General features: G+C 34.9%; 1 protein-coding gene across 6 annotated transcripts in view; it reads left to right on the forward strand.

Moving 5' to 3' along the window:
- Positions 1-26,150, forward strand: part of ATR (ATR checkpoint kinase) — a 95,613-nt gene that overhangs the window by 43,482 nt on the left and 25,981 nt on the right. For 5 of the 6 annotated variants that reach the window (XR_015768822.1, XR_015768823.1, XM_028099167.2 and 2 more), the window contains 13 exons: positions 958-1,071; positions 3,599-3,714; positions 5,876-5,996; positions 7,006-7,143; positions 8,734-8,944; positions 11,331-11,509; positions 14,340-14,504; positions 15,518-15,609; positions 18,483-18,574; positions 18,808-18,985; positions 20,323-20,502; positions 20,943-21,102; positions 23,346-23,525. Coding sequence is in view for 4 of the 6 variants with exons in the window: in XM_028099167.2 (XP_027954968.2) it covers positions 958-1,071; positions 3,599-3,714; positions 5,876-5,996; positions 7,006-7,143; positions 8,734-8,944; positions 11,331-11,509; positions 14,340-14,504; positions 15,518-15,609; positions 18,483-18,574; positions 18,808-18,985; positions 20,323-20,502; positions 20,943-21,102; positions 23,346-23,525 (1,926 nt within the window). In the remaining 2 variants the exon portion in view is untranslated. The remainder of the gene's footprint in view (positions 1-957; positions 1,072-3,598; positions 3,715-5,875; positions 5,997-7,005; positions 7,144-8,733; positions 8,945-11,330; positions 11,510-14,339; positions 14,505-15,517; positions 15,610-18,482; positions 18,575-18,807; positions 18,986-20,322; positions 20,503-20,942; positions 21,103-23,345; positions 23,526-26,150) is intronic. The other variant, XM_088025914.1, reaches the window with a different exon arrangement.

Consider the following 26,150-nt stretch of genomic DNA (forward strand, 5'->3'; position numbering starts at 1 on the left):
TAATGGTAATTTGGAATGACAAGAAGAGTTCTCTGTCCTATTTGAATTTCTATATTTCATTTACAAAGAACTATTCAGGTTATCCTTAGTGGAACATGATCTAAACTAGAAAATTTAGGTAACTTCAGAGTTTATTCCTTAATACTATTTGCAGATATCTAGTGCCAAAAACAGTAAAGTTGGAGTCCAGACTAGTGTGCTGTGTTATTTTTAAAAAGCTTCCCAACCTAATGATGACAAATAGTTAAAACCTAATTAATTATTTAAATATTACTATTTCAACACTATTGCTAAGTGTTTTCATGGGAAACTAATTTCCCAGGGTGTCATAATAGTGAGTGTATAGAAAAGTTTCCATGGTCAAATGTGTTTGAGAACTCCTGTAAAACAAAATCAAACAGAACATCTAATGTATCATTTAATGTATGTACTATGCACATCCAAGAGGAGGGTATGTTAAAATTATTTCTTGGAGTGTCTCAAATGACCAGGCTTCTACAGCATGCAATTTAGAAAATGCTATATATACAATTTTCGTTTTAAAGGTTAAAAAAAAACAGAAATGAGGGGCACCTGGCTGGCTTAGTCAGAAGATCATGTGACTCTTGATCTCAGGGTCACATTGAGTGTAGAGATTACTTAAAAATAAAATCTTTAGCAACAACAAATCAAAACCAAAAAAAAAAAATGAAAACTGTTGGAGCTATGCAGGAGTCGAACGATTCTAATACTCCTTATAAATAGTCTAAAAAGCCTTAGGTTTGGTTTCTTGGCTACAGATTATGTTTTAGCCTTGGTACCAAACTTAGTTTAAACCTTAATGTCCTTTCCTTTTCTAAGTTAAATTCACCTAGGTAACTAAGTTAAATTAACCATGTAAGGCACAGTACAGTTTAAAAAAATTTATATACCTTAGATGTGATTTTTTTCTTTTTCTTTCTTTTTTTTTTTATTGAGACTGGAGTAGAAGATTCAAGCTTTGCCTTTGGATTACTGATGGAACTAACAAGAGCTTACCTTGCATATGCAGATAATAGCCGAGCTCAAGATTCAGCTGCTTACGCCATTCAGGTAAGAGTATGTATAGTCAGTACTGGCTTTGTGTTACTGAATTCTAGTAAGAAAGTTGTAAATCTGTATGTTGAAACTTATTTTTGCAAACTATCATTACCAAAGTTCATAATGATCATAATATAAGTTCATGATAAAATTTCAGAGTATAGAAATGTACTCTCTTAACAGATTATTATAGATACTTTGGAAAATTTTCTGTGTATTTAACAAATATATATGTCTTTTCTACCACACAAGGAGGTCATATTACTTTTGATGTTCTGTAACTTGATTTTCTTTTGTGTTCAATAGTCTATCTTGGGTAATTTTCCATTTCAGTACATAGGTCTCTAATTCATTCTTTTCAATTACTTAATATTCAATATGGATGTACCATAATTTGTTTAAGAAATTTATTTAACACATTTAGGATGTGTTCAATGTTTTGCTTTTATAAGAAATGCTTCAGAGAACATACATATATTTCTGAGCACTTGAGTGAATATAGCAATAACATAAACATCTAGAAGTTAAAATATGTCACAGAGCAGTACAGAATTTACATTTGATAAATTTTATCAAAAATGTTTCACCAGTTTATACTTCTTTGACATACCGGCCTTTTAGCAGAATTTTAAATCTTTGTCAGTGGGACAGAGTAAAAAATAGTACCATTTTACTTTAATAGCATTTAATTATGAGAGAGGTATATCATCATCCTTTAATATTTATTGCTTTTTTGGGCAAATTAGATGATCTTTGCCCATTTTTCTCTTGGTATAGATCTATTTATTACTATTTAAGGCTTATTTGTATATAATAGAAATTAACCCTTTGTCAATCATACATGTAATAAATATTTTTCCAGTTTGGCTTTCTTTGCCCTTTTTTTATGATTTTTTTTTTCAAAAAATTATTTTAAAAATTTGTTTTGTTAGATAGGTCTGGAATTCATGGTGAGTGGTCTCAGTTTCAGATATAAATATGGAGATATTCATTATAGTGATGGTATTTAAAATTATGATCCTGGATAAGATGATTAAGAGTGGGAGTACAGGTAAAAAGATTGTAGTAATTGAGCCCTGGGCACTGAGAGATCAGTGAGAAAAGCAGGGAACAAGTAAGAAAACTGAGAAGCGGCTGCCAGTAAGGTAGGAGAATGTGGTGTTCCAGAAGATAAGAAAGTGTCTTTAAGGGAGAGTGGAAGAATGAAATAGTAGCTGGGAAGGAAGGGGGAGTGAAGATAGGAGAAATAACAGTATGCTTATATGTTGCTTGGGAACAATTCAGCAGAGAGGAGAATAGATGATGTAGGAAAGAATTGATGTAATACTACTTTTAATAGGCAGAAAGATGTGGAATATAATGTGCAAGTGGAGGGGGTAGCCTTAATTAAAAACAAAAGCAATTCATCTGTAGTAAGAGGAGAGAAAGCATATGGGTACTGATACTGATAATGCCAGGCTGGGTAGGTATGTGGGTAGAAGTTATGGAAGTCTCTTTGGATTGCTTCTGTTCTTTTCAGTGAAATATGAAGCAAGGTCTACAATTGTAGGTATATTAGTCTTTTTTAAGAGTATAAATGATCCCCCCTAAAAAGAGAGAATTGCTGATCTACTTAAGAGGGTTTTTGTAGCTAGAGTAACTTTGCCAAACATCAAAAAAGCTGGCTTCAAATGAAAATGGGTTCTGAATATTTCTGTATTTGAACTTTTCATATACTTCCTTTTACTAAAAAATACTAAAGTATGTATTTTGCTAGACAGTGCTTGTATTTATAAATATTAGGAATACATCTATTGCAAATGGTTATGTTCAGTGGAATTGGAAAGAAAGAGTAATTAGGTGATAGAAGATAGAATATCCTAACATATTTGTCTTGTTTTGAATATTAATATTAGAGGCAAAGATTTTTTTCATTTATAAAATCTCAGTTTTATTTTCAGGAAAGTAAAATAAAAACATTTAATTTGGAGACTTGAATAGTAAAATGGTCTTTAACATTTGCATGTTCTTTTCATAATTTCTTTTTTAAGTAAAACTCTTATCACCAACGTGGGGCTTGAACTCACAGCCCTGAGATCAAGAGTCGTATGTTCTACCTGCTGAGCTAGCCAGGTGCCCCTTCTTTTCACAATTTTAAGCTCAGTATTTTATACCTAGAATTTGAGATATCTTGAGTTTTTAAAACTATTTTGGATTTGTAGTTGCTTTTGTTAATCAAAGAATTATACTGCTGCAAATATAGACATATCCACTTTTTCCTCCAAATAGCTCTTAATCTTAGATTCCAGTACATATGTATAGAACACAAACTGCCTTCATGTTCAAGTAGTACGTAGTCACAGCTTTATGACCTTAAATAAGTCACCTAAATGGTTTTAAGCATTGAAATAGATGTCCTAAGGAAATTCACAACCCCAAAATTTTATAATTCTTCATATTTAAAAATTATTTTTATCACTATTATGTATAGAATGTTGATGAGCATAAAGATTTAACTGCTTCACTATAGATTTACAAATGTAAAATAATGTATTTGTAGGAGTTACTTTCTATTTATGACTGTAGAGAGATGCAGACTGATGGCCCAGGTCACCAGCTGTGGAGGAGATTTCCTGAGCATGTTCGGGAAATCCTGGAACCTCATCTAAATACTAGGTCTGTAAACTAATTAAAACCATTTTTATAAAATTGTTTTTAACTTTATAAAACTAATGTCATTTTTTAAAAAGATTTATTTATTTATTTTAGAGAGCGCAAGAGATCGTGCATGTGCGGGAGTCAGGGAGGAGGGGCAGAGGGAGAGGGAGAGAGAATCTTCAAGCAGACTCCCCATTCAGTGCAGAGCCCAATGTGGGGCCCGATCCCACCACCCATGAGACCATGACTTGAGCTGAAACCAAGAGTCAGACGCTTAACCAACTGAGCCACCTAGGCGCCTCATAAAATTAATGTTACTTTTGATAACATTTTTTAGCATTAAAAGTATTTTCAGTAGTCTAATAAGTATTTTCCACTGTGATGATGCCTATAATCTTGTCAAAATGAAAAGTACAGTCTGCTCATTGGTTAAATTCTATAATTTTAAATATTTAGATGAATTTATTGAAGCTAAAATGATAGATTTTTTTAAATTCAGTCAGTAATACTTTGAAAGAATCCACTTTAAATTGATTATGAGTTTAATAAGCTTTTGATAGGCATAATTAATATAGAAATTTAAGAGTTTAAAGCTAGTTCCAAAGCCATTAGTAACCCCAACTAGAGATTAGAGATTTCAACCCTCCAACTTCTCTTCATGAAGATATTTTCTCCCTCTTCTTTTTAAAAAAAAAAAAAAAAGTATATTCTAACCTCTTTTTCAATTTTAATAATTTTGTTAGGACTGATTGAAATCTGGACGTCTGGGTGTCTCAGTCGATTAAGCATCTGCCTTCGGCTCAGGTCATGATCCCAGAGTCCTGGGGTCGAGTCCAGGGAGCCCGCTTCTCCCTCTGCCTGCCGCTCCTCCTGCTTGTGCCTTCTCTTTCTCTCGCTCTGTCTGACAAATAAATAAATAAAATCTTTAAAAGACTGATTGAAATCTATAAAATTATAAACTATTTATAAAGTATACTCGGTCACATACTTATTAGATATGTGACCATGGGTAAATTACTTTACTTCTTTGAGCCCTGATATAGGGCCTAGCATTGTAGTAAGTTCTTTATAAAAGCCCTTAAGTATGCATACTTATTTGCTAGATATCTCTTTATATTTAGAAACCTTTTAAATTTAGAACCTTTTATGTGTAGAAACAGATGGGCACAGCTGGTAAAAACAATGGGGCAATGGAATGGGTAGAGAATATTAATGAGAGTTCTTAAGTGAAGGACCATGAAGACCACGCTGGTTAAGGAAAGAAGTAGTGAAAGGAACGTATTACAGATCAGGAGAGCTTAACAGGGTCAAGGGACAGAAGAGTGATAGAGAGCCAATGTGTTAGCATAACTGGGTGAAAAAACTAGAAATTTAGGAAGGTAGGGCTATAGAGTAAGATATCTAAGTAGTTCTTTTTGGAAGTGAAGAAGTTTTTTGTATTGACAAGGGAGTCCTGATAAAGAAGTAGAGGAAAAAGTCATTGGGAAGTTTTGAGTTTGATTAGTTGGTCCAGCCAGCCATTGAAGTCACTCAGGATGGTAAGACGTAGGGAAGAAAGAAAACACAGAGATGTACTAAAGTTATCAGTGAGTTTGATAATCAGCGAGTTTAATAGATACGCATAATGAGTAGAGAATGGTATGCCTGGGTGGCTTGAACCTCAAAGGAACAAGTCTTTCTTATACAAAATGGAGTAGAAAGGATCAGAAAGGAGCACTGAGGAAGAGGAGGAGGCAGACTCAAACCCTTTAAAGTACTTGGGGCATGCAGGAATGACTTTCCACCCCACTATTAACAAGGATATAGGAAGAGTAGTGTCTTTAGCCATACTTTATTTTATTTATTTATTTATTTAAAGATTTTATTTGAGACGGAATGAGAGAGAGAGAGAGAGAGAGAGAGAGAACACATGAGAGGGGGGAGGGTCAGAGGGAGAAGCAGACTCCCTGCCGAGCAGGGAGCTCGATGTGGGACTCGATCCAGGGACTCCAGGATCATGACCTGAGCCAAAGGCAGCCGCTTAACCAACTGAGCCACCCAGGTGCCCTTTAGCCATATTTTAGTAAAGGAAGGCAGTAGTGGGATAGTGGTGAAGGAGTTGATATAGTTTTTTATATGTTTTACACTGAAGTTCTCAACAGATGAATATATTTTAATAAACAAATTTTCAAAATTACAGATATAAGAGTTCTCAGAAATCAACAGATTGGTCTGGAGTAAAGAAGCCAATTTACTTAAGTAAATTAGGTAATAACTTTGCAGAATGGTCAGCATCTTGGGCAGGTTATCTTATAACAAAGGTAAGAGAACTCTTCAGAATTAGTTAAATGAACAGAAATTTTAAAGGAAACCAGAACATCTATCTGAATATATAGCACAAGAGCAAGCACTGAAATATGTGTGCTGGTAGTGATAGAAATTTTTGTAGAAAATGTTTACTAATAGTAACAATTTCTCTATTGTTACTAGTTTCTGGGTAAGAGGGTAATTATTTTATCAAGCAAATTACTATGGTCTTTGCAAAATATCTGACATACATTATGTCTGTTCATTTTCCATTGTGAGATGATACTATTTAAAAAATGACCAACTGAGCCACATAGGCACTCCAAGTTTCTTGTATTTTTATGAACATACTGAAAATATATTACGTGAAATGTAGAATACCATTAATTACTTCCAGATCTGAAATCTTTGATTTAGTTTAGTTTGTTGTTGTTGTTGTTTAAGTGTTTATATTTGAGAAGGAAAAAATCTTGAAATTTTAATAAGAAAACAGTAATGTTGGTAAATCTAATGTTAGGTCATAACAAAATTTGACTCTAATCCCAAGTAATTTAGATTTCTATTTCTTTCATTCTTTTCCCTGTAGTAATTACTGCTTGTTAATGTGAGTCTTATACTTAATGTACTGGCCCAGAGTACACATTTTGGTTACTTTACTCATCTATGTGTTCAGGGAGTTAGTACACTGAATTTAATGTTATCTAACTAAAATATACTGTAATTTGGGAAGTTAATCTGTAACAAAACATGATGCCTCCAAAATAACTAAGGGGAAAAGGCCATTTATGTTGAGGTGATTGACATTGCCTTTATAGGTCACAGCAGTTCAGGCATTTTGAGATATTTAGAGTGACCAGAGAGGTGGTGATCTGAAATCCTTTTTGCATGAGTATGCATGCCCCTCTCCATCCAAGAATACCCACTCTGCAATGATAAATTATCTCATGCGTGGTTTTTTGACATCAATCAATAGAGTAAAATGTATAAAATTACTTACTGTCCCTAAACCATTTGGGTTTACAGGTTCGGCATGATCTTGCCAGTAAAATCTTCACCTGCTGTAGCATTATGATGAAACATGATTTCAAGGTGACCATCTATCTTCTTCCACATATTCTAGTGTATGTCTTGTTGGGTTGTAATCAAGAAGATCAGCAGGAGGTGAGAGATATCATTTTATTTGGTTTTTGTTTGTCCAAACATTTGTCCTCTAGTAATTAGTATTAGACAAGCTACATGTTAGGAAATGTAGATCAGTGTATGGCTGGCTGTGTATATACATGTCTAATTCTTAAAAATCTTTTTAACCTTTTATTTATTGAACAGTTATCCAATGCTTAGTGTATAAAATTAGAAAGTATATATTATATATGCCCCAATATACATAGAACATTTTGAAATAAAGAATACATAAGAAATTACTGATAGTGATTTTTCCTGGTGAATAGTACTGTGGATTAGGATAGGGGAAGGGGAATATTTTACTTTTTGTTTTACAATATTTTGTAAAGTTTCTTTTTTTATAACACTTCCTTTAAAAATGATTATTTTTTTTTAAAGATTTATTTACTTATTTGAGAGAGAGAGAAAACAGGATTGGGGGGAGGGGCAGAGAGAGAGGGCACCCAACACCGGTCTGAGCACAGAGCCCAATGCAGGGCTCGATCCCACATCCTTGAGATTATGACCTGAGCCAAAATCAAGAGTTGGATGCTTAACTGACTGAGCCACGTGGTGCCCCCCAAAATGATTATTTTTTTATAGTAGTGAGAAACCAACTGAGAGTTTTAGAGGGGAGGGGAGTGGGGGGATGGGTTAGCCCAGTGATGGGTATTAAGGAGGGCACTGCATGGAGCACTGGGGGTTGTACGAAAACAATAAATCGTGGATCACTGCATCGAAAACTGGTGATGTATTGTATGGTGACTAACATAACATAATTAAAAAAAAAAGTAGTGTATTACTATGTTCTTAATGGAAATATTTGAATTCTACAAATAAAAGTGTACCCTTTGACTACCATTCCTGATCCCACATCCCCAGAAGTCATCACTGATAATAATTTGATATGTATATTTTCAAGGGCGCCTGGGTGGCTCAGTTGGTTAAGCATCTGCCTTCAGCTCAGGGCATGATCCCAGAGTGCTGGGATCAGGCCCTGCATCAGGCTCCCTCCTCAGCAAGGAGCCTGCTTCTCCCTCTCCCTCTGTTGCTCCCTCTGGTTGTGCTTCCTCTCTCTCTCTCTCTCTCTCTGTCAAATAAATAAAATCTTAAAAAAAAAATTTGATGTGTAGATTTTTAAACTTTTTTGTTTTTTAATGCAGTTGTTTAGGTTTTTTTGATAGTATCCTAGTAGGTATTCTGCAACTTGCCTTTTTTTAAATTTACCAATATATATTTATTGAGCCACCTTTCTTTTATTAATGCTGTATTATATAATCCTTCCATTTTGTAGTTGTACCATAGTTTAACTGTTGCCATAATAATGATTATTTCCAATTATTTTGTTCTTACAATGCTATGGTATGCATTATGATGATTCTTACTTGTGAAAGCGTTTGTGTATGTGTGTCTAGGGTGTATTCCAAAAAATAGAACCATTGGGTTATATGGTATTGTACATTTAAAATTTTATTAGAGACTGTAGATTCATCTATTCTGACTTATAGTTGCCTTAGAATGCTTGGTGTAAGATAATAGCAAAATGATATTACATGGCACATTATTAACCATAAAATGAGTTCTTCTTAGGTTTATGCAGAAATTATGGCAGTTCTAAAGCATGATGATCAACGTACCATAAGTACCCAAGACAGTGCGTCTGATCTATGTCAACTCAGTACACAGACTGTGTTCTCCATGCTTGACCATCTCACACAATGGGCAAGGCACAAATTTCAGGCACTGAATGCAGAGAAATTTCCACAAAGCAAATCAAACAGAGATAAAGTGGATTCAGTTGGTGAGTCCTAACTTGTGTTTGTTTTCTTCTCTTAATTATTAACCAGTTAGCTACTTCCTGTATCAATTCTGTAATTTAAGCATTAGCTTTTTAAAGACCTATGTTTTCCTAAGTACCTTTTTTTTCTCCCGAGGTAGCCTTTTCACTGAGAAAAAGCAGAGAATTTATAGTCAGAAAACCTCTCTTTAAATTCTATTATCTACCTTAGGCAAGACAGATGCCTAATTTTTCTTTGTATAACATAGGATTAATATTATTTTCCTTAGAGGACTGAGGATTAAATGAGATGATGAATATATAAATTGTAAAATGTGAAATAAATGACATGTTAATATTGTTAATAACTGACCCCTCAATGTTAAACCGTTTACTCCATGTCTCCTCAGTGTATTGTGTGTATATACACATACATATACGTACACATGTATACATACATACATATATATATATGTAGTGAAGTGTTCTTTATCCTTTTTCACTTATGACATACTCTGTGATCTTTTTCACATGTAAGATTTAAATTTCAACTGTTAATTTCATTTTATGGCCTATTCTTTTTTTCTACTCTATTCATTTCATTCATTTTATTTTTTTGTTTTTCCTGTCTCTGGTAGTGTTTGGTATCCAGCGGTCTCTCCAAATATGCTTAATACATGTTACTACATTACACCCTGCTATACCAAATATGTGCAGTTTTTTTCCTGTGATATTACAACTTCCACTAAGGTGATTAAAAGTGGAATCTCATTAGAGTTAAAAATGCCCCCTAGGATAGAAGCATTTGGTGAACAGAATGATATTCATTCTGCTTCTGTATATCTCAGCTGTTTTAATGGAAATCACATGTTTTGCCCCCTAGACTTTGAGGCTAATTGAAAAGACTGACTGTTTAAACAATCTTTAAAGAGACCTTCACTTATGCAGTTCTCAATTTCTGAGTGTCTCCCTCTTGTTCATATATGTGAGGAAAGCACATAATTCCTATTGTTAAGCACAATAGTTTATTTTTCTAAAAGTTTTTGGCCTTGCAAACAAGTATCTGGGGGGATTGTTTTTCTGAGGACTATGGCTAATTATTGATATATTTTCCATTGATTTAAAAATTTGATGTTTGTTTTTATTTCTGCATGTGTAAATGGTTCTATAAAACCAAATACAACCTCTATCTCCATTTCTACTAACATTAACATTACAAGGGAAATACTAGCTTTTAAGAATAACATTTGTTATGGTTCAAAAATACAATATTTTTAACATTTCTCATAATTTAAATGATCTACAAATTTTGATGGAATCAGGGACTTAATTTTAAATATAATTGCTTTTAAATTTGCCACCTTGATTATTTAAATTTTGAAGAAACTTATTTCTATTTCCTATTCTCTACATACTGTTATGAATTGCTACTAAAATTTATAAGTTTTAAATAAGAATTCATAAACTGGACTGCCCTCATTTTGAAGTTTCCAATTTAAGTCTTTTCTTAGATTCTTGAAAAAAATTACCCTAAAGTATTTGTGATTTTACTTCAAAGGCACTTCTACTTTGAATTTTCATGAAAACAGTTGATATTGTTTTTGTGGCAACAGAGGAAAAAAATAGATTGTTAACGATTCTAGGCTTTAAAAAGAAGCTATTTCAGTAATTCTGCTTTTTCCCTACTGTTACACTCTCAGTGTTTTTATAATTATCATTAATCTATAACTCATCTTTGTATCTTTTGTATCATCTTTGTATCTTTTCAGCATTTAATACAGATTTACTCTTAGGGTTTTTTTTAAGTTTTTAATTTAGATTTCAGTTACTTAGCACACAGTGTAATATTAGTTTCAGATGTACAATATAGTGATTCAGTGCTTCCATATATCACCTGGTGCTCATCACAAGTGCACTCCTTAATCCCCATCATCTATTTCACCCATCCCTCCAGCCACCTCTCCTCTGGTCGCCATCAGTTTGTTCTCTAAAGAGTCTGTTTCTTGGTTTGTCTCTCTCGCTCTCTTTTTCTCCTTTGTTCATTTGTTTTGTTTCTTAGATTCCACATATGAGTGAAATGATATGGTATAATACAGATTTACATTTAATCCTCACAACAACATTGTAAGGAAGGCAGGACAATACTAATACTTCCCTTTTATATATGAGGAAGCAGAAGCCCAAATAAAGTTAAATATTTCCAAGTAAGTTAAGTGATAATTGTGGAGTTGGAGCAAGACTGCTCTGAGTAATCCTCTGGTAGTTACATTCTAAGTATGATTCTCTAATACATTTAGATTAATTTATTTAGTGAACTAAATTGAATTTAAATAAATTACACTTTAAATCGACACTTTTAAAATTTCATCTTTTAAGTCTTTAATCACTCAATTGTCTTTTTATTATCTAGTATCTACTGCAGATTATGAAGACTATCAGAGTGTAACTCGTTTTCTAGACCTCATACCTCAGGACACCCTGGCAGTAGCTTCCTTTCGCTCCAAAGCATACACACGAGCTGTAATGCACTTTGAATCATTTATTACAGAAAAGAAACAAAATATTCAAGAGCATCTTGGATTTTTACAGGTTTGAAATTAATACAGTAAATTTAATGATGTTTAATATTGCCAGTCTTTTATGTTTATATTGTTCATTTTATTGAGTGTTTTAGATGCTCTGCTAGCTACTAGATATTTAGGAGCACTTTAGAAGCTTACAGATTAGTGGGGAGAGATAAACATCCATTTGGTGTAAAGTGATATATATGTGCCCTGAAGAAAGGCACTTAAGTTATCCTCTGTGTGGGGTAGGGTAGGAGATGGGAGTGAGCAAGGGGTCAGTACGGGCTTCTTGGAGACGATGTCCAAGCTGGGTCTTAAAGAATGGATGGTACATAGGTAAAAGGAGGAGGAAAGATACTTCAAACAGAGGCGTCAGTGTGCAGTGGGAAATGGTGGTGTGCCATGGTCAGAGTGGTATTTCAGTTAAATGACTATGACGGTCATGGAGGGAGGGTTTGAAATAGCTATGATGCAAGGGAAGCAGGCCATTGCTGTTTTTTTTTTTTTTTTAAGATTTTATTTATTTATTTGGCACATAGAGAGATAGCGAGAGCAGGAACACAAGCAGGGGGAGTGGGAGAGGGAGAAGCAGGCTTCCTGACGAGCAGGGAGCCCGATGTGGGACTCGATCCCAGGACCCTGGGATCATGACCTGAGCCGAAGGCAGACGCTTAACGACTGAGCCACCCAGGCGCCCAGACCATTGCTATTCTTATGAGAAATGTGGGCCTGAATTTGGGGTGGGTGGGAAGGGGGATGTGCTGGTTGTAACAGGAATCAGGCATGACAGTGCTCGTGAAATAATGGCTTAGGTGATAATATTTTGATTGTGTGGGGAAGGAAAAAAAAAGGGAAGGTGGGGCTAATACAGGGTGATTAAATAAATTGGTAGACTTTTTTTTCAAGTCAAAAGCAAAAAGTAGTGAGAAACTGAAAAATTAGTAGGTTATAGTCTTTTTTTTAAAAGTTTTTATTATTCATTTAAGTAATCTCTACACCCTACATGGGGCTCGAACACACAATCCTAAGATCAAGAGTCTAATGCTCCTTCTACCAGGCACCCTGGTAGCTTATAGTCTTTGGATGAATTTAGCCTTCATCCAAATGTAGCCTTCTCCTGTCTGTTTTTCTCCTTGTCTAGCTTTGAGTCTGTTGTTCATTATTAAAATCATTCCCTTACAGAGATGTTCACCCTTGTCTTTCTCCCTCTATGTGATAACTCACTTTGTAAAATACCGTCCTTGGATAAACGCACCCATCTGCCTTGCCAGTGTCTTGCATTTAAGCAGTTGAACATTTGCTGGAGAAACATCACAGTGGATTTTTAGCTGCTCTCACTTAAAGTTTATAATCTGAGACCTCAGCAGTACTCTTTAATACTGCCATCTGTGTTTCTCTAGTAAGCCTACCTTCCTGCTCTTCAGGATGACTATTTTTTCTCATTTCTCAGCTTCTACCTTACTTACTCTCAAGTAGTAATCTTGTTTTATCATCATTGAGAAAATGGAACTTAGACATCCACCAAATTTGAAAATACACTGACTTGTGCACCATATCCTTTTTTCTTCTCTTATGTTATCCCTAGGGAAGGATCCCTTCCTGTCCAAATTCAATCCTCCTGTTTGTGTTCTTGATTTCAATCCTTCAAATATTCCTGCTTTCTCTAGTATCAATAATTTATCTTCCTCAGCTGGAGTATATAGATACGCTCTGGTATCTTCCATCTTAATTTTTAATAATTCTCTTGGTCTTACATTCTCCATCAGATACTGCCCATCTCTCTGTCTCCCTTTATAGCCAGTTTTAAAAGAACTCTTATCTTCTCTATATTCACTTTACTTCCCATTCATTTTTTGACCATTCCCCAACAAGACTTCTTTCTCTATTCCACTGATACTACTCTTGCTAAGAAAATCAGTTGCCTCCATGTTACCAAATCCAATGAATGTTTCCCACTTCTCATTTTCTTAATCTCACAGAATCATTTGACCACTCCTTTTTCATTAAGACATTTGCTTTTATTCATGGCTTCTGGGATATCACATTGTCCAGATTCCTGTAAACTACTCTGGTTTCTTTTCTCAGTTTCATTTGTTAGTTCTTTCTCTATTAATATAGAAGTACTCCAGTCTCCTTCCCTGCCCCTGTGTTCTCCTCTCTCTTCCTGTTCATTTACTAAATCATGTCCTTTCCCCCTGCCTTTAAAGAACATTTTTGTGCCAATTGCTGCCAAATTTTTATCTACAACCTGAATATCTCCTTCAAACTCAGATTTGAGGCATCGCAATATCAACATATTAAAATACTTATTTAAAAATTTTGTAACACTTTTGGGCGCCTGGGTGGCTCAGATGGTTAAGCATCTGCCTTCGGCTCAGGTCATGATCCTGGAGTCCTGGGATCGAGTTCCGCGTCAGGCTCCCTGCTCCTTGGGAGCCTGCTTCTCCCTCTGCCTCTCTCTCTCTCTGTCTCTCATGAATAAATAAATAAAATCTTTAAAAAAAAATAAATAAAAAAAAATAAAAATTTTGTAACACTTTTAAACTGTATTCACCAGAATTTATCATAAGTTGGATTTAAAGAGAGTTCAGGACCTTGCTGTTCTTTGTAACTCTCAGTATCAATAACAATTGCTAATGTAGATTTGTATTTAAGTGGAACAAAGGTGTTAAAATAATAAGATGCCTGGAAATAAGTTTATAAGTTTACTGTGAAGTCTGCCTTGAAGCAAATACTTACTGTTGCTTTGAGAAAAATTCTCGTATGCTCTTTTCACATAAACTGGTGGTTTTATAGTTTTATTTCTAGTTGTGTTTTTTTCTATTATTTTATTATTTTGTTATGGTTGAACGAAGAAATTGTACGCTGCTATGCATGAACCAGATGGAGTAGCTGGAGTAAGCGCAATTCGAAAGGCCGAACCATCTCTGAAAGAACAGATCCTTGAGCATGAAAGCATTGGCCTACTGAGGGATGCCACTGCTTGTTATGACAGGGCTATTCAGCTAGAACCAGACCAGGTAAGATAATAAATGAAAGGCAACATAATGAAAAGGCCCTGAACTCGGAACTCTGGAGATCTTAGTTTCAATACTATCTCTACTAGTGTCACAGTGTATCTAGAAAATAGTTAATCATCTCTGAGCTTGAGTTTCCTGATTGATAAAATTGGAAATGTGAGATGATCTCAAAAATCCTTCAATGCCATTTCTGTGACCTTAGAAATCCCCCAAATGAATGAGGCTTGTTGAGGATAATATTTATATTAAGCTGTGTGTCCAGTTACTCAAATGTATACAATTTTAGTTTGCAATAAAAAGTATAACATATATGTCAATTTTTAAATAATAATTGTGATTTTCTACAGCCTAGGAAACATTCACATTTCACATACCCTCTACCATCATCTGTGAATTTCCAAAATGATCCCTTACAATCACTAAGCTACAATTATAATGGGGGCAGGTTAACATATCTCATGTTTACAAGGACAGGAAGGGAGTTTAGAATTACTGATTTATAATTTTGGCTTAGATTCTCTCTAATCTTGGGATATTGCTTTTTGTTGTATTTGACATGTTTATTTTCTCAGAAGCTCAGTGTAAAACGTCTTTATTTTTCACAATCTTGTTTTCAATTTTAAAGAATACTACATAATCCTATATAACTTTTTAGTTACTAAAGCCCTAAATCTATATTAATGTTATTGTGAACTTTGAGTTTTAATTTTTGTGTGAGAAATAGTATTGCCAATAATCTTTAAACAAAACATTAAAGAATACTCCTTACTTTTATATTTGATTTGAACTAAAAATTAGACCAAATCTGGAAAAAATAATAAATTCAGTCTGAGAATTTTTTAGGTTGTCTGTGTATTTTTTTAATATTCACACAAACAAGTCAGTTGCTGAACTAAGAAGGATAGGCTCAGTGAGGCAAATAGTACTTTTTAATGAGTATCAGTTAAACTGTCTTTGTTTCCCAGCATATATTTGAAATGATAATTGCTATTTAAATATTTTTAAATTTCTAGATCATTCATTATCATGGTGTAGTGAAATCCATGTTAGGTCTTGGTCAGCTGTCTACTGTAATCACTCAGGTGAATGGAGTACATGCTAACAGGTAATATTTTTTTAAAGAATGATTTTCTTTTTTATTATATCTGAATGGGAAAAGTTTAGTGAATTAGGTTGACGTAACACTTACTGAAGAAACGAAATCTTTTTTATGTTTTCATGGTGTTGGAGATACACAACAAAAAATATTTTTTTCTACTTTTCCACAAGTTGATTTAGCACTTAATAGCTCATCTTCTGTCCCATGAGTCATCCTTGAATTATATTTGCTTTAAGACAAACTTTCCAGAGCTCACCTGCTATGGGTAAGGCTCATAGGAACATATCCAAAAAGTATTTAAGCTCTGTCTGCATTATCAACACCAGTTGTTTTCTGTGTTGGGGAGGGGAAAACCTTGTGACTGCTTTCTAGAACACCACTCAGACTGTGTGGGTTAATTTTTCCCTAAAGGATTGATAAAAATGAAAGCTGCCTTCCTTTCTTTAAGAAGATGTGTTTGTTATAGCAAACCAAATGATGCAAAAAAATAGTACTTACATTGTGACAAGGATTAAAGCTGCACAGTTCTTCTGGTCTGGGGAGTAACTGTGGAGGTTGGTTCTGCCCTTGAAGCTGCCTTGCTCTGAGAGCTAAAAGACTTACTTCTTGATAAATTTACCAGATGCCAACTGACTATTGTGGGCAGTGAGATCTGATCAAAAGGGATGGGATCTTGGTTAACCAAAGAGCACACTGGCCACCATTTTTCAGTTAGGACTCTCAAAACGGTTCTTCTAAGTATAGTTTCTATAAATCCCAAACTAATTTGTAAAGACCACAATTCTGTAATGTTTGAGAGCAGAGAAGCTCACTGTTAATCAGATGATTTCACATAATGGAATTTATGAAATGAGGGAGGAAGATTTGCCGAGGCAGAGAAAGATGTTTTAGATGTTTCTCTAGGTTAGTTGAGGGATCTTATAAATAACGTAATTTGGGAAGGTTTTCATTACTCAAGCCTAGGTGTCAAGTTTCCTAATTATACACGCTGAATAGTTAGACTCCTCTTATCTTCTTTTTGGATCTGGGATACATAGAGCCTCTGGATTTTTTTTTAAGGTTTTATTTATTTATTTGACAGACACAGCGAGAGAGGAAACACAAGCAGGGGGAGTGGGAGAGGGAGAAGCAGGCTCCCCACGGAGCAGGGAGCCCGACGCGGGGCTTGATCCCAGGACCCTGGGATCACGACCTGAGCTGAAGGCAGACACTTAATGAGTGAGCCACCCAGGTGCCCCAAGCCTCTTCTTGATCTTTGAGCTGTGAAAACTCAAGTGTCAATATTCAGTCAAGATTGTTCTGTCCTATTGGATCAGATGGTCATTGAGGACGTGTGTGTTCTTTGGAGAGAATATTTGCATTTAAACAAATACTTCTCCAAAATTACTGACTGTATTACTATTTTTAATGTACCTATTTTTGTGGATAAGGTCTCACAGCCTGATCTTCATTGCCTTTTAGTACTTCTTGGTATAATGCTTAGTATGGGACATCCTCTCTAGATAGCAAATTATGCTAATTCTACTCAGATTTTTATCTTAAAATTTTGATATTTTGGCATCTGGTGATGAGCTTGTAAAGTTATTCACAACTGGACTTCAGAAACTACATTTCTAGTGTATTTCTTTTAGCCTTGTTTTAAACTGATTTGGTAGAATTCGTATTTAGAAATTAGAGGGTATCCAGTATTTATGCTGCTATTTAGGGTTTTTTTTTAAGTAAAAAATTCACTCATTTATTACATTTTTTAAATGTGTTTTTACTACAGAAAGAGCAAGGAGGACTTTTAAGGACATTGATCCCAGCCTCTCTGATTCTTTTACCTCGTTTATGATATGAGGATATGTCAGCCTTTCAGTGTTATTAGATAATTAAATTGAAAATGTGCCTAGCCCAGCATGTAGCATATAGCAGATACTCAAATGGTGTGATTAATAAAAAGGAAATAATGGGGAAAGCCTAGCTTCTTCTATGTAGTCATGATACAAAATATCACTACCTCATCTTAATGTCACATAAGAAGAATGCTTAAAAAAAATAATTACCAATATCATACTGGTTTTACAAATCCAAATTTTAAAGTAACTGAAAATAGTTTAATATATATTGTAGGTAGCTAATTTTATATCCTTTGTTATGCTATTGACACATCATTTGTAACTGTTTTTTTAAGATTTTATTTATTTATTTTAGAGAGAGAGTGCATGCACGGGGGCAGGGGGGCGGCGGCAAACAGACTCCTCATTGAGCAGGTCGCCCATTGAGCCCTTGGCTCAATCCCAGGACTCCAAGATCATGACCTGCGCTGAAACCAAGAGTCAGGCGCCCAACCAACTGAGCCACCTAGGTGCCCCCATTTGTAACTTTCTTAAGGCCTTATTACTGAGTGTCCTATGCACCCCCAACTGCTCCAGACCTACCCACCAGCTCCTATATTTTTGCCTTAAATTTAATTCAAAAGTCCCAAGTTCTTAGAATTGCTTACCTCTCAATGTGTATATGTTCAGTTGGCTCTTTTTCCTTCCTGCCCTTTGTTTAAGTTAAGCACACAGCTAATCTTACAACTGTACTTTGTAATTATTCAGGCATTGATTCTGTTCTAATATATGGCACAATTTAATTTGTTATGGAATGGCATTTTTAAATGGCCCTTTTAGAAGTAATTATTGAAAAAAATGTTTTGGGGGAATAGAAAGATTAAAAATTGGACGGTTATTTTGGATGGAGATAATTATTTTGTATCTAAGTACAAAATACAATATAATACAACAAATAGAGCAATAAATAAATACAATAAATAGAGTTCTAAAACAATAAAAAAATCTCTAAATGCCACTTTAAATAAATAAAGTTTAGTTGATATTGGCTTCTCTTAATAGGTCTGAATGGACAGATGAATTAAACACATACAGAGTGGAAGCAGCTTGGAAATTGTCACAGTGGGATTTGGTAGAAAACTATTTGGCAGCAGGTAAAATTACTTCTTATAATATAAGCAGTTTTAATATGCTATAAATATTCAGACTTAAGTAGCTAGGTAACATCTATAATTAATCTTTCAGCTTGTTTTATAATTGCCTTGTTTAATTGTTCAAAGTAGAATGAAACCATCTGTTCCAGTATTTCTGCTGACCATTTTACCAAATGAAATAAAGCTTGTTTTGGGGCCGTATGGCATTCCTTGACTCTACGTTTATTTTTCAGATGGGAAATCTACAACATGGAGTGTCAGACTGGGGCAGCTATTATTATCAGCCAAAAAAAGAGATACCACAGCTTTTTATGACACACTGAAACTAGTGAGAGCAGAACAAATTGTACCTCTTTCAGCTGCAAGCTTTGAAAGAGGCTCTTATCAACGAGGATATGAATATATTGTGAGGTATATGGGGGGTGTCCATCTTTATATTCCTGGTGTATAACTGTCTTCTGACAGACTTGGAATGTTTTGGTTAGTAAATAAGTGATAGTATATTTGGTATCATGTGTATCACTAATTAGCTAATTAGTCCAGTTTTATTGTCAAGATACATACAATGGCTCTTTTATTCCTTTATCTCACAATCACCTTATTTTTTTTTTTTTTTGGTTTTATTTTGTTTTGTTTTTTAAGTAATCTCTATGCCCAGCACGGAGCTTGAACTCACAACCCTGAGATCAAGAGTCACATGCTCTGCCAACTGAGCCAGCCAGGTGCCCTCACCCTTTAGTTTTTAAAAAATGTTCTAATATATATATATCCCTTTCATTGGAAAGGCAATTATGAGACTTCTAAAGAATAAGAAAAATATCTTACATTCATCTTTTTGTAATGTCATATTGTACTTGCTCTATAACTAATCTAAGTAGTATAGACATCTGTGCCTGGCACTTTGGTGCTCAGTGCTTTTTAGTTTCCTCTCCTTCTCATTTAGAAATGGCATTTGACATTTTCCTCCCCAAAAATATAGGCATTACACTAGTAGAAAGGAAAATTAACTTTTAGAGGTAAGGAAGAAAATGACAAAAAACATTTCAGGTCTGTTAGTTCACCTAAGGAAGATAATAGATGTTATAATTTAAAAAATAAGTAAGAACATTTTTTTTAATTTAGAAGAATTTACTATAATTTGTATCGCCTCTTTGGTAATAACCTAATGAAACCATAGGTTGGACCACTGAGATTAATTCTCTTCTGTAGCTACTCACCTGCATCCTTGAACACTGAGTCATAGACACTGGGTATTATAAATGGAAAAAAAGCTAGTGTGAATGTGTCATGAGTGTTTCCATCATTCTTAGAAAAAATAAAATTGCATCATTTCACAATTTTTTGCTGGCATCTACTATGTCAGGCCCTCTTACAGAAGCACCAGCAATATATGCAGATATTTCTGTTCATTTATAATGGATCCGTATTTTCTTTTGTTGTTATATAGGTAATAAAATTCATACACTTAAATTTAGTTTTATATACCCCTCTCCAATTTAATTAATAGGGGTTTGGGGACCATAGCAAAGCACTAAACATTTAAATCAACATAAGTTGTGTTTTATATCCAATTTAAAAAGATAAAAATGTTACTGCTTAAACCAAGAATATATATTTATTGGTTAAAGTTCTTCCAAAGAAAACTTCACATTTCAGATTCTTGATGGCTAATGTGAGTATGTGCTTTGTATATGAGATTAATAGGCTGAACATGATAACATTTTAACATAGGCTTTATCTGTCTTCAGATTGCACATGTTGTGTGAGTTGGAGCATAGCATCAAATCACTTTTTCACCAGTCGCCAGGTGACACTTCTCAAGAAGATTCTCTAAACTGGGTAGCTCGACTAGAAATGACCCAGAATTCCTACAGAGCCAAGGAACCCATCCTGGCTCTCCGGAGAGCTTTATTAAGCCTCAACAAAAGGTTTTTCATACTTCTTTTTTTTCATGTCAGTAATCATGAATTTACTATTATATTTGCTTATTACTTGGGAATATTTATCTTTCTTAATTTTCTCTCTGAATCTATATTTTTCTATTATCAATTGTCAAAGCAATACTATATAAGTTGAAATGAACCTAGAGCTTGAGAATTACTTTTATATGCAATAGATCTTTTTTTATTGTTAATATATCTGGGAGAGGTACAGATATAAGTCAGTATTAGAGTTTTCATAGACTTGTAATTGATAAAAATTGAGCATGCTAAGAAAATGAAAATGAGTTTTTTAACAAATTAATCTTCTTTGATTTCTTTGAAATAGTATATTGAGAAGGTTCCATGTTAGGAAGAGATATTTTTAGTTAAATTGTTGAGTATACTTAAAAATGCTCTTTGCCCCTGTTTTTGTCACATTCATTTAGACCAGATTACAATGAAATGGTTGGAGAATGCTGGCTGCAGAGTGCCAGAGTAGCTAGAAAAGCTGGTCACCACCAGACAGCCTACAATGCTCTCCTTAATGCTGGAGAATCACGACTTGCTGAATTGTATGTGGAAAGGGCAAAGTGGCTATGGTCCAAGGTAATGGCCAAGAGAACGTCATCATGTATATATATGTATATATTCTGTTGTAGATGATCCCCAGTCCACATTCAGAATCGTTTTCTGTCATCTTTATCATTCTACCATAATTTAGAAGAAACCATTCCTTCTTTCCTGAAGTCCCTAAACGTCTTTACATTTCAAGATGAAAATGCAGTTTTTTCGGTTTTCATCTGTTTTCCTTTTTTTTTCTTGAGGGAAGCAGCCAATCTTTACTTTGTTTTTACCTCCTATATATATACAGGGTGCCATGTAATAGGCACTCAAAAGATATTTGTTAAATGAAAATAACACTGTTCCCTAGTTATCCTTGATAGCTAATTAGTCCAGTTTTATTGTCAAGATTAATTTCTAATCTAACCTATCAGGAAGGGCTTAGCATAAGAACAAAAGTCCCCAGCAATCCCCAGACTGAAGCAATAGTAATGAGAAAGAGGCTTTTTGAGTATCTGAACTACTTGCAAAGATGATGCCCCAGATTTAAATGGTTATTACTTACATATCTTCTTATGCTTGCCACCAGTCTAGAATTAGTTGTAAGCATTGCATGTTCTGAAATTGACATTTAGCAACTATAGCTGGTACCATCTGTGATTGTGGAGGCGAAAGTAATGATTCACCTTATGCTTGTCAGTACCTGGTCATTTTCTGAGCTAGCATTAGTCTATGTATTGTAATACCATAAATTCAGTATGTTCAAAATGCAGTATCATTTACTGTTCAATAACTGCTTCTCTATTCTCAGTTTTTCTAAATAGGACTCTATTGTATCCTTTCATCTGAGACAGAAATCTGGGCATCATTTTGAACTCCTTCCTTTCCTTCATTTTCCACATCCAAGTGGAGACTAAATTTTCCTTAGAAATATCTTTTGATTTTTTTTTCCCTTAAAAAACTCTACCTCCAACCTGAGTCTCGAACTCATCACTCTGAGAGCAAGTGTTGCAAGCTTGGGGCACCTGGGTGTCTCAGTCGGTTAATCTTTTGACTCTTGATTTCAGCTCAGGTCATGATCTCAGGGTCCTGAGATACAGCCTCCCACACACTCGCTCTCTCTTAAAAAAAAAAAAAAGTTGTGTGCTTTACCAACTGAACCACGTAGGTGCCCCATCTTTTGATACTTTGATACAAACTTCCAGTTATAAAATAAGTCATGGTGTAATGTACAGCATGGTAACTGTAGTTAATAATACCTTACTGCATATTTGAAAGTTATAGAAAGACATCTTTTGAATCCTCTCTCTTATTTATCTCTGCTGCTTTCATTTATGCCCTTAGCATTTATAGCCTCTAATAATATTAATAGCCTTTTTTTTTTCTGAGTCTATTTCTCTGTGCACATGACTGCAGTTTGTGATCTTTCTAAAATGCACATTGAATCATGTAACTCCTCTTATTAAAATCTTTTGAAGTATTCTTCATGCCTTTATGATTAAGTCTGACCTCTAGAAAGTATACAAGACTTTTTCTGATTGAGTTTCAGTCTACCTCTTCAACTTCATTTATCACTATCTCATAAACCCTTTAGGCTTTAGCTAAAACCAGACTACTCACCTTCTCCAAGTAGAGTTATTATTCCTTTTTTTTTTCCCCCTAAACCCTGAGATCAAGACCTGAGCTGAGATCAAGAGTCAGGTGCTTAATCGATTGAGCTACCCAGGCGCCCCAAATTATTATCCTTTTACCAAGAATGTCCTTCACTGAATATTGCTACTCATTCTTTAAAACCTAATTCAGATTTTCCTTATCTGGTAACTTTTCCTGAGTGCTGCTCTCCTCCATTTTCCTGTATTGTCATATAGTTGTAGGAGATTCCCTTCCTTCTCTGTCCTTAATAATACCCATATATATTCCTGTTAATAGTTTTTAGCATTGTGTTGCTGTTTTACAGAGTCTACTTCCTCACTTGAACTATGAACTTTTTTAAGCCAGAAATTTTGATTTATTCATGTTTGTTTATCCCCATCCATCTACATATATCTTCAGTTCCTTGTACTTTGACTATAAAAATGAGTGAATGAATGAATGAATATGAGTTCTACATGAAATGAAGCTTTGCTTCCTTTTTAGGATTTTACTTTTGTAGGAGGGAAATGAGAGGTGAACATGAAATTACAAAGATTTATACATAAAACATACTTAATGGACTTCAAGTACTAATGATTTTGTTTTTCAGAAAACAGAAATATCTTAAAAGGCTGTTGTTGCCATTTTCCTTTTAGGGTGATGTTCATCAGGCACTAATTGTTCTTCAGAAGGGTGTTGAATTATGTTTTCCTGAAAATAAAACCCCAACTGAGAGTAAGAACATGTTAATCCATGGTCGAGCTATGCTACTAGTGGGCCGCTTTATGGAAGAAACAGCTAACTTTGAAAGCAATGCAGTTATGAAAAAATATAAGGTAAATATATGTATAATGCAGTTTCATTAAGAACTCAATCTTTTGTTTGTTTAGAAAATGTCTAAAATGATTTTATTTTATTTATTTTTTAAAGATTATTTATTTGACAGAGAGAGCACACAAGCAGAGGGAGCAGCAGGCAGAGGGAGAGGGAGAAGCAGGCTCTTGGCTGAGCAGGGAGCCTGATGTGGGTCTTGATCCCAGGACTCTGGGATCATGACCTGAGCCAAAGGCAGATACTATCCAACTGAGCCATCCAGGCACCCAAGAAAATGTATAAAATGATTTTAAAGTCCATATGGAAGAACACATGTTTAAAAATAGCCAGGAAACTTTTTTACTTTTTAGTGTGTGGAAAGCATAAGAAGAATTATCACAAAGCAAATACACTCAAGAAACCACCACCCAGGTTAAGAAGTAGAATATTATTAGCATTCTGTGACCCACTCTTTTGCCTTCCTCAAAGTTAACCACATTGTATCCTGAAATTTTTTGAAGAAACACAATGTATACCTTCCTTACTAAGTATTAAGCTTTACATGGATGGTGTTATAAGGGAGTTACTTCCTAATAACCCATGAGTCAAAGAAGAAATTGCAGTGGAAATTTAAAAGTCATCTGTAATTATAAAATAATTATAATAAACTGAATGATAATAAAATATGACATAACAAAACCTGTAGTATGGGGGAGCACCTGGCTGGCTTAGAAGAGCTATATGATTCTTGATCTTGGGGTCATGAGTTCAAACCCCACATTGGGTGTAGAGGTTACTAAAAAAAAAATAAACAAAACTTAAAAAAAAAAACAAACCTGTAGGATTCGGATAAAGAGTAAAGCCATTCTTAAAGAGAATTTAAAATTTTATTTGTGTATGTTAGAAGAAAATAAAGCCCCAAAATTAATGAGCTAAGTATTCACCTCAAGGAGTTAGGAAAGGAACTGAAAAAGAAAAAGTAAAAACAAAGAATGTAGAATTTGGAAATAATAAAGTAAGAGCAGATGATTTTTAGAATTTGTGTGGCAAAGTGAGAAAAAGGAGTTCAACAGAGACAGTTCCAGATCTGTGCAGGAATCCACCTGCGTCTTTGGCCGAATCCCAAGCTGCACGTGTATAGCTCAACACTTTGTGAGGCCTGGCAGGAAACAGTTATCGGGGAAAGAACAATCACTTGAGGGATGGGGATATTAGGAAGTGCTGTAAGAAGAACAATTTCCAGAGCTTACATAGGATTGAGAATCATTCAGAATTCTACTAGCTAGGCAAGAGGCCTCATTGCATACATAATACATAGAGACTCTCAAAGGGTCACACCTTAGAAGTGGGTTTAATTAGCCCTAGACTAAAGGCTACTCTACATCCATCCTACAAAAGCATCAAAACACTAAAAGGATTAAGCAGATTTGCAAGCATCATTACTGCCTACCAAATCAAAGTCTACCACTCTTTAAAGGAATATAACAAAATCTAAAACTCAGCAACATAAAAGTGACCTATGTCTGGCCTCCAGTAAAAAATTACTCTAAATATATAGAGGCAGGAATATATGAGCTATACACAAAAGAAAAATCAGTCAATAGCAATAGGCCCAGATATGGTAAAGATGATGAAATGAGCAGATAAGGACTTTAAAACAACTATCATAAATATGCTTCAGATGAGGACTTTAAAATCACTACTATAGGGGTGCCTGGGTGGCTTAGTTGGTTAAATGTTTGCCTTCACCTCAGGTCATGATCCCAGGGTCCTGGGATCAGGCCCTGCATCAGGCTCCCTGCTCAGCAGGGAGTCTGCTTCTCCCTTTCCCTCTGCCTGCTGCTCCCCCTGCTTGTGCTCTCTCCCTCTCTGTCAAATAAATAAATAAAATCTTTAAAAAAATAAAATAAAATCACTACCATAAATATGCTTAAGCCTAGAGAAAAACATGACAATGGTAAGGAGATAAATGGAAGATATTTAAAAAAAAAAGAAAGGGCGCCTGGGTGGCTCAGTTGGTTAAGCGACTGCCTTCAGCTCAGGTCATGATCCTGGAGTCCTGGGATCGAGTCCCGCATCGGGCTCCCTGCTCAGCAGGGAGTCTGCTTCTCCCTCTGACCCTCTCCCCTCTCATGCTCTCTCTCTATCTCATTCTCTCTCTCAAATAAATAAATAAAAGAAAAAAAAGAAAGAAAGACCTAAATGGGACCAAGAGCTATAAAGTAGGTGAAACACTCATGTTTAGATCCTGGCAGTGTTGAGTTCTGAGTAGGATACATAGTGGGAGCCTAGCCCCTGTTGCCTTGTTTACAAGAAGGTTCCACGGAGGGGCGCCTGGGTGACTCAGTTACGTGTCCAACTTATGATTTTTGGCTCAGGTCATGATCTCTTGGGTTGTGAGATGGAGCCCTGAGTCAGGCTCCATGTTCAGTGGGGAGTCTCCTTAAGATTCTCTCTCTCCCTCTCCCCCCACTCACGTGCATGCTCTCTCTTTCTCAAATAAATAAATCTTAAAAAAAAAAAGGTACCATGCCACCAAAGTAACTAACCTTCCTTCTTCTCATCAAAAAATATACTGGGGCACCTGGGAGGTTCAGTTGGTTGCATGTCTGACTCCTGATTGTGACTCAGGTAGTAATCTCAGGGTT

The sequence above is a fragment of the Eumetopias jubatus genome, unplaced genomic scaffold (genome assembly GCF_037043125.1).
Source record: "Eumetopias jubatus isolate StellerSeaLion01/CBP00866 unplaced genomic scaffold, mEumJub1_p1.0 scaffold_1, whole genome shotgun sequence".
NCBI lineage: Eukaryota > Metazoa > Chordata > Mammalia > Carnivora > Otariidae > Eumetopias > Eumetopias jubatus.